The sequence below is a fragment of the Furipterus horrens genome, unplaced genomic scaffold (genome assembly GCF_987537825.1).
Source record: "Furipterus horrens unplaced genomic scaffold, mFurHor1.1.pri manual_scaffold_2, whole genome shotgun sequence".
NCBI lineage: Eukaryota > Metazoa > Chordata > Mammalia > Chiroptera > Furipteridae > Furipterus > Furipterus horrens.
In genome coordinates, this window is record NW_028327172.1 from 116010461 (window position 1) to 116024245 (window position 13785).

The following is a 13785-nucleotide window of genomic DNA, read 5'->3' on the forward strand; positions in this document are numbered from 1 at the left end:
TTCTTAAGTAAGTCCTTTTGACATTTCATATAATAATGGCTTGGTGATAATGAATTCCTTTAGCTTTACCTTGTCTGGGAAGCACTTCATCTGCCCTTTCATTCTAAGTGATAGCTTTGCTGGATAGAGTAATCTTGGTTGTAGGTTGCCTTTCATCACATTGAATACTGCTTGCCAGTCCCTTCCTGCCTGCAAAGTGTCCTCTGAGAAATCAGCTGATAGTCCTATAGGCACCCCCATGTAAGCAACTCTCCACCTCTCTCTTGCTGCCCCCAGGACTCAGTCTTTATCTTTCACCTTTGGCATCTCATTCATGATGTGTCCTGGTGTGGTCCCCTCTGGGTCCAGCTCGCCTGAGACCCTTTGTGCTTCCTGGACCTGTATGTCCATCTCCTTCGCAAAATTGGGAAGTTTTCCTCATTTTTTTCAATTCTTGCTTCCTCATTCTTCACTGGTTGACTGTTTTATTCTTCCTTACGTTCCAAATCATTGATTTGAACCCCAGTTTCCTTCCCTTCACCATTGGTTTTGTGTGGATTTTCCTTCGTTTCACTTAGCATAGCCTTCACTTCTTCTCTTATGCGTTTGCCATACTCAAGCTTATCTGTCAAGCCTGTGAGCATTTTTATCACCAGTGTTTTGAATTCAGCATCTGTTAGGTTGTCTGCTCATCTGTTAGGTTGGCTGTCTCCTTGTCGCTTAGTTCTCCCACTGGAACCTTGATCCATTTCCCCTTTTGGGCCATACTCTCTGTCTCCTCATCTTGACAGTCTCCTTTGTTTGTTTGCCTCTGTGTCCCAGGTAGAGCTGTCGCACCTGTTACGTTGTAAGGGGCGAGCTTTAGGGATTCGTCAGTACAGGGCGACCTGTTTCACCAAATTGTGGCGCTGTATGTGGGGGAGGGGTCCAAGAGGGAACAGTGCCGCCTGCCCAGCACTCGCCCCTTTTCCAGGCACCTCTCCCACTTCCGCACTGGATTGGCACCCCTCTAGCTGCTGCCCTAGCCATTGTTCCCAGAGTGGGTAGGTTTGGGGACATTCTAGGGCTGTGGGGGCCCTTTCAACAAGTGGACTCTGCTGAGAGACCGGCAGTTTCTTCCTCTGCCCCAACCCCCACTGGTCTGCACAGTCAGAAGCAGTGAGGCTTGATTTTCCCCGGTGCTGGGACTGTGCGCTGCGAGGTCCAGCGAGGAACTGGAAACGCTCCCCATGTGTCCCTGACTTTTTAAAATGTGTGACTGCACTTTCTACCGGCCTGCCACTGCCACCGCTGCTATCACCACCACACTGCGTCCTCTCCGCCCGTCCTACCTGTCTGGATGAGTATTTCTTCTTTATATCTTTGTTTGCTGGACTTCCATGCAGTTTGGTTTTCTGGAACTTATGGTTGTTTCTAGTTTTGAGGTAGTTGTATTCCTTCTTAGTTGTGGAGGGAGATGCAGCGTGTCTGTCTATGCCTCCATCTTGGCCCGAGCAACAGTCTTTTTTAGGACTTTATTTTTTTTTTTATAGAGAGTGGGGAAGGGAAGGAGAAAGAAAAGGAGAGAAACATCGATGTGTGGGAGATACATTGACTAGTTACCTCTCACACGCCCCCAACTGGGGACCTGGACCACAACCGAAGCATGTGCCTTGACAGGGAATCGAACCAGTGACCTTTAGGTTCTCAGGTCGGCACTCAATCCACTGAGCCACAGCAAGACACTTGTGATTACATTGGGCCCATTTACATTGGGCCTCATCTCAACATCAGCTGATTAGCAACTTTAATTTCCCTTTACTATAGTCATAACCTGACATAGTCACAGGTTTTGAGTTTTAGGACATGGACATCTTTGGGGAACCATTATTCTGCTCATCTCCTCTCCCATCCTCCCCAAAAGACTGAACTCGGTTTTAGCTTCAAAAATGAAAAAAAATCTAAGGATGTCATGGATACCTTTTTATATACTTGAAGTCTGTTGATGTTGTAGTAGGGGGAAATAGATAGGACCTGGGTTTTCTTGATTTAACTGCTGCAGTCTGTGAGGATACAAGGAGAGTAAAGGGGAAATAGTGGAGATTCTGGCCCTGGAGGGAAAAATTGACCTCCCAGAAGCCTGGTAAACCTAGGGAGAGTAGGCTTAGCATCACTTGTGTAGTGTGCTCTGCCTAGTACATAGTTCTAGGGATGCTTTATTTTCTATTTTTTCTTAGTTTTTATCCATGACTTACTCTTGTATATTTGCAAAATCAAAACATTTGTAGGACTTTGTGAATTTTCTTAGTATTTGTAATGATTTATAGTAGTTCCCCCTTACCCGCAGGGGATATGTTCCAAGATCTTCCAAGATCTCCAGTAGATAGTACTGAACCCTATCTGTAGTATGTTTTTTCCTGTACATATATACCCATGATAAAGTTGATGGCTTCTCTTTGGCATATCCAAATTGCCAGCATCACTCTTATACTTTAGGGCCATTGTTAAGTAAAATAAAGGTTACTTGACACAAGTACTGTGATACTGTGACAGTCAATATGATAACTGAGACAGTTACTAAGTTATTAACCAGTAGACGCAATGTATGCAATGTGGATATGCTAGACAAAGGGATGATTCACGTCCTGAGTGGGGCTGTGTGAGATTTCATCCCGCTACTCAGAATGGAGCACAATTTAAAACTTATAAATTGTTTAATTCTGGAATTTTTCATTTAATGATTTTGAGCTGCAGTTGACTACAGATAACTGAAACCACAGAAAGTGAAACTATAATAGGTGGACTACTTACTGTATTTGAGTAACTTTAAATGCTTTGAAGGAGAGAGAATAAAAATCAAAGCATAAATATTTATTGCTTGAATTTGTTATTTTAATTCAATTTATTACTTGAACTTATTTTTCCAGCTCAGTACTTCTTGCTGGTATCTGAAATATGTTACGTGAACATGTTTTCCTAAATGAAAAGCTTAGTCTTTCTAGTCATTCATCCATCTGACTAATCAGCAAGTGCTCACAGGAGTTTTACCATGTGCCAGGCCTTCTGCTTGGCTCTGAGGGAGTATTGGTAAACTTGACATGGTCGCTTCCTTCATGGAGTTCAGTCTAGGAGGGCTGTCCGCACATAGTAAACAAAGTTGGTATGTCTGAGAATCAAACTACTATAAGTAATGGAAGAATCTGCACCATTTTCCTTTTTCTTTTTTCTTTTTTTTTTTTTTTATGATTAATAGGTTCATGATTTTAAAAAATACTTCAAAATAATTTGGTGGCATAAAATTGAAATGTTAACTCTGACTGCTATTTACAATATAGGCTAATGTTTCTTGCTCATTTTGAAGTAATCTAAAATTTAGGTTGCTTTTTGAAATGAATTTTAAAATAGCTGTCATTTCTTGAGGTTTTCTCAATATTTAGTGAAGTCAAATATTTGTTTTTTGCAAATGAAATTCTTAGTAACTGTTTCTTATATATATCATTCCTTTAAGATGTTTCTAATTAAGGAAGGTTTGACACTAATTTTCATGTTTGCTTTTTTTAGGAATGTTTTAAAGGAAGTTGGGCTACTCACAAGTTACTACATAAGAAAGCAAGTAAGTGAACTCACACATCTCTATACCATATGTCTTAGAAATGGCTTTTGTGCGAAAGACAAGAATTCTTGGAGTTTTCAAAGTGTGTGTTTGAATATTCAGAAGGTGTATATTTGAATATTCTGAGAGGGTAATCCAGAAACTAGAATTTGAACATATTTTTTTTTCTTTCTGGTATGTAATCATGGAAATAAAATATGGCTGAGTAATATCTTTGTTGATCTTGTATGATATGTGACATGAAAACAGAAAATTGTTGCTGGAATAGATGGATCTTGCTTGGGCAGTACCTGAGAACTGCACCCTCTTTCCTGTGCTAGAAATGTTTGCACATTGTTTACATTGTAGGGTTCATTTAGCCTGCTCTTTTGTTTTTGTTTAGTCTGAATTTCGATGGCTTTTCAACTCAAAAGTATATTGCTTATGTTTTTTGTTATTTTTTGGTCATTTAATGTTATTACATTGAGTGTAATGTTTCATTTGTTCTTTCTTGACTTTTTAAAAAAAGATTTTATTTATATATTTTTTGCAAGAAGAGGAGGGAGGGAGACAGGGAGGGAGAAAAAGAGGGAGAGAAACATTGGTGTGAGAGAGAAACATTGATTGGTTGCTTCTCATATGCGCCTCAACTGGGGACCAAACCTACAACCCAGGCATATGCCCTGACCACGAATCAAATTGGTGATCTTTTGCTTTGCTGCACAGTGGCCAACCAACTGAGCCCCACTGGTCAGGGCTAATTTGCTCTTTTGAAGTTGCTTGTGACACACCACAAATTGAAACTATTGACTGCTGCTTAGCTACTGCTGTCACCCACAGGGATATATCTTTGATTGAAATGGCCTTTTTTGTTCTAGCTATTCATCTTGTAATGCATGTCATCAGTGTAGCTGGCTTAAGACAAACAACCCATCACAATTACCTGAAAATTGACAAGGGATCTCTGTTCTATGGCATCGCCATCCTAATGGATGAAGGCTTGGCAGACAGCACATGGTCCTTGGGATAAGGGTTCTGTTTCAGCTTACTGATCATGGTATTTATTAGTTATCTACTTGTATGTTTTTTAAAGGAACTTACCAATCTAATAAAGTTTGGTAGATTGTTTTGTTTTTTATTTTTAACAAATAAAATATACTTTATTTCTTAGTTCTTTTCCTACCTGATACAAATTAGGCAGCTTCTTCTTCTTCTTCTTCTTCGTATGTTTTATTGATTATGCTGTTATAGTTGTCCCAATTTCTTTTCCCTTTGCTCCCCACCACCTGATAGTTTTATATCAACAATTTAAAAAGATATTTTCTGTGGTTGTATAAAATGAAGTCTGCATTTAATGGAAATGCTAGAGGAATTGTTAGAGATGAGGAAAAATGAAATCGTAGAATTTGTTATCTCAAATCAAATATAGAAATCAGTGTAAGTCGTCGTCGTCGTCGGCAGCCGTCCGTCTCGAGAGACGATGGTGTAGCTTCTTCAGAGTCTATCTGCACCGCCAAGAATGGCTGTGCAGTCCGACTCGGGAGTGACATGGTATCTGTCTCCTCCCGAGTTGAATCGACATCTTGCGATGACGCTGGAGTGTCCTATCCAGTGAAGCTGAAGCTACAGAGCCTGGGCAGGGTGATATGGAGGGTCTGCTGTTGCCCATGCAGAAGACCCCCCCTCCCTTCGCAGCTGAAGGGCCCAAGGGAAAGACGGAGTCAATACAGCTTGGCTTCAGGTGCGCCGCAGGAGTTGCCGGTGTTGACTACAACGTCAAACCGCCTTAGGGACTCCGGCTCCGGATTTTCTGTCGGGGTTTACTCCCTTAGCCTTTCCCCTGAAGAGGTATGCCGCAAGGCAGTGGAGGTTTTTTGGAGTCAGAGTTTTCCTTCTCTCATCAGTACTGCACAGCTAATTCATCATCTTCATCATTCAAGTTGTAGTATACTTCACTATTGAGTATCCATATAAAATTTTACAGTACTGTATATATTATGTTGTTAAAGTTGCATAGGTTTAAGAGTTGAATATGTTTAAGAACATAAGTAGTGTTTATAAAAGTGGAAAAGGTTAATAAGGGACTGGGAATGGCTTTTAAGTGTGTGAGAAGGGTTTATAAAGCCTTAAAATATATATAAATACTAAAATATATGTAAGGTTCCTACTTCACAGATTTTCACCTATCGTGGTGGGGTCTAGAACGTAATACCTGCGATAAGTGAAGGAATACTGTATACCTGTTTTTCCAATATGGGATTTCTAAGGGTAGAGTTATTTCAATAAAAATATACTCTCAGAGAATTAAACAGCTGATATGCCTTAAGTAAAAAGAACACAATTATTACTACATTAAACTGAGGCTATATGGTTTTTACTTGTCTTATAGTATTTATTCTTGGATCTTATGAGATCATACAATTTTCTTCAAGGGGAAAGCCTAATATTCTTGATCCCTTTGGGCTGTGTTGGATAGAGACAGCCTTCATTTGGCCAGCCTTGTATCTTTTCCACCCTAATAAATTGATCCCAACTGCACCCTTGAGGATGACAATCCTAGAGGAGGGAATATCTGGAGAGGGGTGATCTCCAGAACTAAGAAGAGAATTGGGAAAGGGATTAGGGGGAAAGAATGTTGGGTTAGGCAGGAACAGGGCATCATAAAAGATAGCACCTCATTCCAACAAGCAGTAGTAAGATAACATCAGGCAGTTCACATCATGACAATGATATGCTTAGGTGTTTTTTTTTAAAATATGTAATGTGTACTGATCTGTAATTAAGGAAGGCTGATTTGTATCTTTGCTCATATGGGATATTGGTTTGTAATTTGCTTTTAATATCTTTGACTGGTTTTGGCATTAGAATAATTTTATTTCCAACGAATTGGGAAATGTTTCTTCCTCTTTTGTTTTCTGGAAGACATTATATAGAATTGGTATTATTTCTTCCTTAAATGTTTGGTAGAATTCACCAGTGAAACCATATGGATCTGTAATTTCCTTGAATGCAAAAGCTAATCAAGCCTTCAGAAAATTTCAGGTGTGATTTAAATAAATGACTCAAGGTCAGGATTTATCTTTTGTTGTCATATTAAATAAGTTAGATTATAAAGCCCTTAAAGACACATAATACTGATGCCTGGGTGCATATTTTGGGGAGTGGGAGTTAAAAAATAATTAAATTAAGTTTTGGTGTCCCTCTTCCATTTTTATAGGTGCTCTAGACACTCAAGCATAGAGTGAGGACAGTTTATTTTTCATTTTTTAGCTTTTCTCTGAGGATATTCAGAATTAATAGACCAAACAGTACAGTTTCCAGGAATAAGGAAAAGGGACCTACTGTGTCCTATGCATTTCTTCTGTCTGTGACCACCACCCTAATGACATGTTTACCCCAGCTCACAAACAGTACAGAACTACAGTGTTGAACTGGCTAGAGTTCAGCAAACTGCACAACAGCCTTGCCTTTGGCTCTGGACCGAGGAGACACGCTCCTAGACACCAGTGAGAGAGGCTTCACTGAATACACCAGTCACATTCATATATTAGCTACAGTGTACAGTTTTCAAAGACCTGGTGCTTCCAGAACATGAGGGATGGAAGCCAGCTTGAGGCACGGCATTTTGAAGATATCCCCTTCTTTGCTGGTGACTGACTGGAGCAGGGCCTGCTTCTTCTGCCTGCTCTGAGATGACTCCAGCTTATGTATGGTGATCTGTTTGAATTGCATCCCCTCATGCAGTTAGTGCCCGGGGTCCTGCTATACCATGGCCTAAAGCTGCTCTAGGGAGTCCTTGAGTTTGCTCAGCTAGAGCAGACACAGCGGCATTGTTGGTGGTCACTGAATTTGTTGAGTTAATTCTTAAAATTTCTGTGAAGAATCTGGGGCTTCTGGAAAGTTATACTGACCAAGGTGAAGGAAAGCTCTGTTTATTGCAACTAATATCTTTCCCTATAGTCCATCCAGTTTCTGTGTTACTTCACGTTTTCAAAATACTTTTCAGCCATTATTTTTCTTTATTCTTTAATTATATTTTATTGATTAAGCTATTACAGTTGTCCCAGTTTCTCCCCTTTTGACCTCCTTTACCCAGCCACCCCACTCACTCAAGGCAATCCCCACCCCATATTCCCTGTCTGTGGGTCATGCATATTTGTTCTTTGGCTACTCCACCTTCCGTGCTGTACTTTACATCCCCGTGGCTATTCTGTAACTACTAATTTGTACTTCTTAATCCCTTCACCTTTTGCCCAACCGCTCACTCCCTCCTATCAAAATGTTCTCTGTATCTATGATTCTGTTTCTGTTCTGCTTATTTTATTTTTTTTAGATTCAGTTGTTGATAGATATGCATTTGTTGCCATTTTATTGTTCATTTTTAAAAATTTTCTTCTTCTACTTAAAGAAGACCCTTTAACATTTCATATAATGCTAGTTTGGTGGTGATGAACTCCTTCAGGTTTTTCTTGTCTGTGAAACTCTTTATCTGTCCTTCGATTCTAAATGAGCGCTTTTCTGGGTAGGGTCATCTTGGTTGTAGGTCCTTGCTTTTTATCACTTTCAATATTTCTTGCCAGTCCCTTCTAGTCTGCAAAGTTTGTTCTGAAAAATCAGCTGACAGTCTTATGGGGGCTTCCTTATAGGTAACTACTTGCTTTTCTCTTGCTGCTTTTAAGATTCTCTCTTTGTCTTTAACTTTTGACATTTTAGTTATGATTTGTTTTGCAGTGGGCCTCTTTAGGTTCATCTTGTTTGTGACTCTCTGCACTTCCTGAACTTGTATGTCTAATTCCTTCACCAAGTTAGGGAAATTTTCTTTCATTATTTTTTCAAATAGGTTTCCAATTTCTTGCTGTCTCTTCTCCTTCTGGCACCCCCATGATACGAATGTTGGCATGCTTGAAGTTGTCCTAGAGGCTACTTAACTTACACTGTCCTCATTTTTTAAAATTCTTTTTTCTTGCAGTTCTGATTGGCTGTATTTTTTGCTTCCTTATATTCCAAATGCTGATTTGATTCTTGGCTTCATCCACTCTACTATTGATTCCCTGTAAATTGTTATTCATTTCAGTTAGTCTGTCCTTCATTTCTAATGGGTCCTTTTATATGCTGTTGAAGTTCTCTCTCAGTTCATCTGCTCTTTCTCTTAAGTTCATTGAGCATCTCATAACCAGTGTTTTGAGCTCTGCATCTAGTAGCTTGCTTGCTCTATTTTGTTTAAGGTTTTTTTTTTTTTTTTTAAGTTTTGTTTTATTTCATTTGGACCATGTTTCTTTGTTTCCTCATTTTGGCAGCCTCGCTGTGTTTGTTTTTATGTATTTGGTAGAGCTGCTACATCTCCCAGGCTTGATAGTGTGGCCTAATGTAGTAGTTGTCTTAGAGGGCCCAGTGGCACAGTCTCCCCTATTACCCAAGCTAGGTACTTGAGGTGCGCCTGCTGTGTGGGTTGTGTACACCCCCTTTTGTAATTGAGCCTTGATTGCTCTTGGCATATATCCAAGGTCAGCAACCACCTGTGTTCTGTCCAGGGTCACACAACATAAGTTACAAAGCAATATGCAAATAGCTGCTACTTGATTTGGGCTTGGAGGTGCCCAGGTGAGGCCAAGCTGTGAACCAAAGCAGGCTGCTGATAGTGCCAGGCCTGGGGCCACTTAGCAAGAGGTATGGGGCTTACTTAAGCCAGATGCTACTTATGTGAAAGAATTTAGGAAAATGTGAAACATGGGCCAAGACAAGCCATTCATATGGAAAAGCCACTGGAAGCAGCTTGGGTTGGCCTGCAATTTGGGTGGGGCAGGGCCTCAGGGAGTCAGCAGTATGGGGCAAACAGTGTGAGCCAGGTTGGTGAAGCTTCCCATATGGAGCCTGCCTGCTGGCTCTATTGCTTGGTGTGGGGAGGGCTTGGAAAAGAAACAGTGGCCTCTGCCAGCACTTCCGTCTGGGGAAAATCTGTCCCCCAGCTCTCACCCTCATGCCGGGAATTCATTTCCTCCCTGTATGTCTCTGGTGCCTTTCAATCTGCTGCTGCCGTGCTGGAGCTCAGAGCTAGAATCTGAGTAAGTCAGTGCATGGGCCCTTTAAGAGGAACATATAAGGATTCCCACAGTTTCTGTCTTCCAGAGTGTAAATCCCCACTGATTTTTACAACCAGAAGTTATTAGGACTTATCTTCCTGGCACTGGAACTCTGGGTTGTGGGGGGCCTGGTTGTGGGTCTGAAACTCCTCGCTCCGAAAATATCCCTCCTGAATTTTTACCCGCCGCATATGGGTGTGGGACCAGCTCATTCTGCATTTCCGCCCCTCCTGTGAGTCACAATGTAGTTTGTTCTTTAATTCCGTGGTTTTAGGACTTCCATTCAGCTTGAGATCTCACAGTTCCTAATGATGTTCTTTCTGTAGTTGAGTTGTAATTTTGATGTGGTTGTGTGAGGAGGAGAGCTGTGTTTAAGTATGATGCCATCTTTCAGCCGTTTTTATGTTTCCAACAGGATACATATTTCTTATACCATATTTCCAGTCAGAGTATACATAGTAGTTTTTGCTTTTACTCTGATTTGTAAAAGTTGTAGCTTTGAAAGATTTTTCTTCCTACCTCTTCCTTGCTCCGTCCCTAGGAGTATGTGAAAGCAAAAAGCCTGCATCTTGACTGTTATTCCCTCCTAGGTTTCAGGTGAAAATTATCCTTCAGGTTCATATTTCAGACAAAAGCACTTGATGCAATGCATAGCTGAAGCATGCCTCAGTGGGCCTGCATTTCTAACTTTCCTATAATGTTTGTCCCTGTGGCACTGAATGTGGTCCATTTTTGTCCTGGGACCAGAGACAGTCTCCCTATTTGACATTAGCATTGACAGTGGCTTTCTTGAACTCCAGAGGGGAGAAATATATTTAAAATTCAGTAGCACAGTAGAGCTTTTTTTTGTTTTTTCTATTCTTATTTTTTTCTGTTCCTTTATATGTAATATAATTGTATACTCTTCCAGAGTAATGTGAATGGATTGGCTGTATTTTTGCATTCCCACATCTCTCTGCCCGCATGAATTTCCTTATATCTGTTCTCTCATCTGTAAAATGAGGAAATTTGACGAGTTGTCTGTGTTGTTGTTATTCTTTTTTTACTTTAGTCACCATGCTGCACATTACATCTCCAGAACGTCTTATAACTTGGTATTTTGTACCTTTTGACCACCTTCACCCATTTCACCATTCCTCGCCAGTTTAATGCAGTATGATTTCATCTCTTCGTTTTGTATTTTAAATAGATTCTTTTAAAGGGGAGTTGTATTTTTCTTATACACTTCTAAAATTATTTGAAGCCTGACTTTCAAAACTTGTGGTAGCATGGCAATAATCAAGAAAAGATGGATGTGCTTGGGAGGTCAATACTCCATCAAGGAAGTATTTGAATTCCTGCTATTTAAGGTCTATTGAGTTGTTTGATCTTACGTGTAGTTAGAGGTGCAGTTTGCTGATGTCAGGGTCTGTTTTGTGTGAAAAGGATTCTTAGGTGCATTTCAGTAATACAGCATTATGCATTAATGACTAATCTGCTAAGGGTGTGTATGTGTGTGTGTGTGTGTGTGTGTGTGTATGATTCTTAAAGTTTTCTACTGAGTTTTCAGTAACTTTCTACTGATTGTTCCATCCCCTTATCTTTACCTTTTCCTACCTCCTTCTGTTGCTCCTGTTCTGTAAAAAGGCAAAGGATGCTCATAGAATTTTTAAAGCAATTTCAAATATTGACTTGAAATATTTATCAACAAAGTTGGAAATTTTAATTTTTTTCTTTAAATTTGCTTTGGGGTTATTTAGAATCTGTCCTTTTAGAAAGAGCACAGAATTCACTTATAATATATGATCTCAGAAGTTTTGCCTAGGCTCAGATTTTATATTTCAAAATGGGCTTCCTATAAATTGATACCGTAGAGGGGATACATTTAGCATTTATTTGAGAAAAGGAGTTCTACTTATGAGCTGTTCGTAGTTGATACTGTATAAAAACTTACAGTATGATTAACTTGGGCTTTTTCTCACAAGATACTTAGATCTTTGAGGTGTCATAGGGTTGTAAACATAGCAAGAAAACAGTAGCTTTGGTGATAGAGGTGAAGGTGGGAGCTGGCTGGAGTTTTGTGCCTGAGCTCTTTGGTGGGGTGTTCAAACAAGTGATAAAGTATGCTGCTGTTCGGTAGCTTGACCACTGAAGCATTTCTTTTTCTCTCTCCGTTTCTCTCATCCATCCATCATGCAGAAGATGAAAAGGCAAAGCGAGAAGTGTCTTCCTGGACTCTAGAAGGTGATATTAACACGGACCCATGGGCAGGTTATCGATACACTGGTAAACTTCGACCACATTATCCACTGGTGAGTAAATAAGGTAATAAAAATTTAACATTCTTTTAAACCAATTTTCAGGATTTTCAGTTTTCCTAAAAATGATACCTTTAAGTTGTATTCCAGTTATGAATCGTATTATCAGGATTAAGTTTGCATTTTAGCTCTTCACTTTTTATGGTACATTATTTGGAAGTTAATAGGGATAATTTGCAATCATGGAAGAAGTAGGAAAAATTTTAGATGAAAGGATGAAAACTTCTTTCATCTTAAAAAAAAGGAAGTGGCAGAATAGATATTTTCTGACTGGCATGATGGTAGTGTGTATTACTACTTTGCTAACATTTTTTAGCTTTGTATATTTCTACCTTAATTTTTATATGGTTTTCCTACCACTCCCACCTCTTTCTGTGTTAGATGGTCTTCAGAGTGTTAACATAGAAATCCATTAAGTTCAAATCTACTTGTCATCCATAAGTTTGTTTGTTTTTTACTAATTTTTTTAAAGTAAAAGGAATACATCTCTAATTTAAAAATCTTGACGAATATCAACCATATAAAAAGGTCTTTTTAATCCTGCTTCTCAAAGATAATGATCAGAAACATAATGGTGCATATTTACTTAAAGACATTATTTTACTGTTGTTGTTGGTTTGCCAGTTTCTTTGGAACAACGTGGGCTCCTGGTTTGTCTGCATGTGATGTTAAATCCTTAATTGCCTTGGCCACTCTCTCCCTCATGATATTTAAGTGGTATTAGCACTAGGAAAATGAAGCTTAATCTTCATGAAATAGGTATATTATGATAATTTAAATGTCATTTAAAACTTTTTTCATTTAAATGAAATAACTTGTCAATGTTTTTCTTCCTCTTGTATTTCCTTTGTTAGCAAATTTTAGTTATGAAAGTTGTTTTCATATTTGAGTTGGTTTTAACTAACATACCTCTTTAATGTTTTTAGATGCCAACAAGACCAGTGCCAAGTTATATTCAAAGACCAGATTATGCTGATCACCCTTTAGGTAAGTTCTGCGATGCCGATGCTTCAGTTTTCAATTTGTAAACCTGATGACTATTGTAAAAGAAAGGAGTGCTTTCTTTTGGAGAACATTTTCAGTGCTGGATTTGCTTGATTTTTGTTTTGTTTCAGTGCTGGATTTCTAATAAATGTAAACATGGCTTTTTAAGACACTAGAACATTTAAGAGAATTAAAGATTCTTTTCTCCCAAGAAATCTACCTAATTATGAAAACATTGTTCATATGTTAAAGACCACATTCAATATAGTATTACATTTTGTTTTGTTATATCAAATTCTAGGTTTAAAAAATATTTTGATTTTAATGTGTCCTCCTACTTTAATTAAATAAATAAACACAAGATTGTGGAGGCCTCAAATGAATGCCTAACTAAATACTGGGCTATAGCAGTAATAGAACTAGAAGTAATGATAATAATTATAGTAGTAGTAATGATGATGTTTCTATAACTGATAAATATTTTTTGGTAACTATGTGTCAGGCACTGTGCTAAGTTCTCACATATGTTACTCCTGGGGTTGGTTCTGTTGTCTTTTCCACTTTATGGATGATGATAGAGAGGCACCCAGAGAAGATAGATAATTTGCAGTAGAAGTGGAGCAGTCTCTGACCTTAGGGCCTGTAGACATAACTTAAGTTGGATTTTGTGAAAATACTGCTTTTGCATGTCAAAAATGGTTGTATATCAATATTTTCACGTAGTTAAGTCTGTTCAACTAAGCTGCCTTTGCTTTGTTCTCTAAGAAATGGGGACCAGTTACATTTTTATGAGTGTAATTTAAAAATTTAGTTAAACTTCAGTATTTCAGATATTGGTTGGCCAAAAAGTTCATCTGGTTTTTCTGTAAGATGA

General features: G+C 38.9%; 1 protein-coding gene across 1 annotated transcript in view; it reads left to right on the forward strand.

Annotated features, from left to right (window-relative positions):
• Positions 1 to 13785, forward strand: part of METAP1 (methionyl aminopeptidase 1) — a 78693-nt gene that overhangs the window by 42915 nt on the left and 21993 nt on the right. The window contains exons 2-4 of the mRNA XM_090266328.1: positions 3520 to 3571; positions 11809 to 11921; positions 12854 to 12914. Coding sequence (XP_090122454.1) covers positions 3520 to 3571; positions 11809 to 11921; positions 12854 to 12914 — 226 coding nt within the window. The remainder of the gene's footprint in view (positions 1 to 3519; positions 3572 to 11808; positions 11922 to 12853; positions 12915 to 13785) is intronic.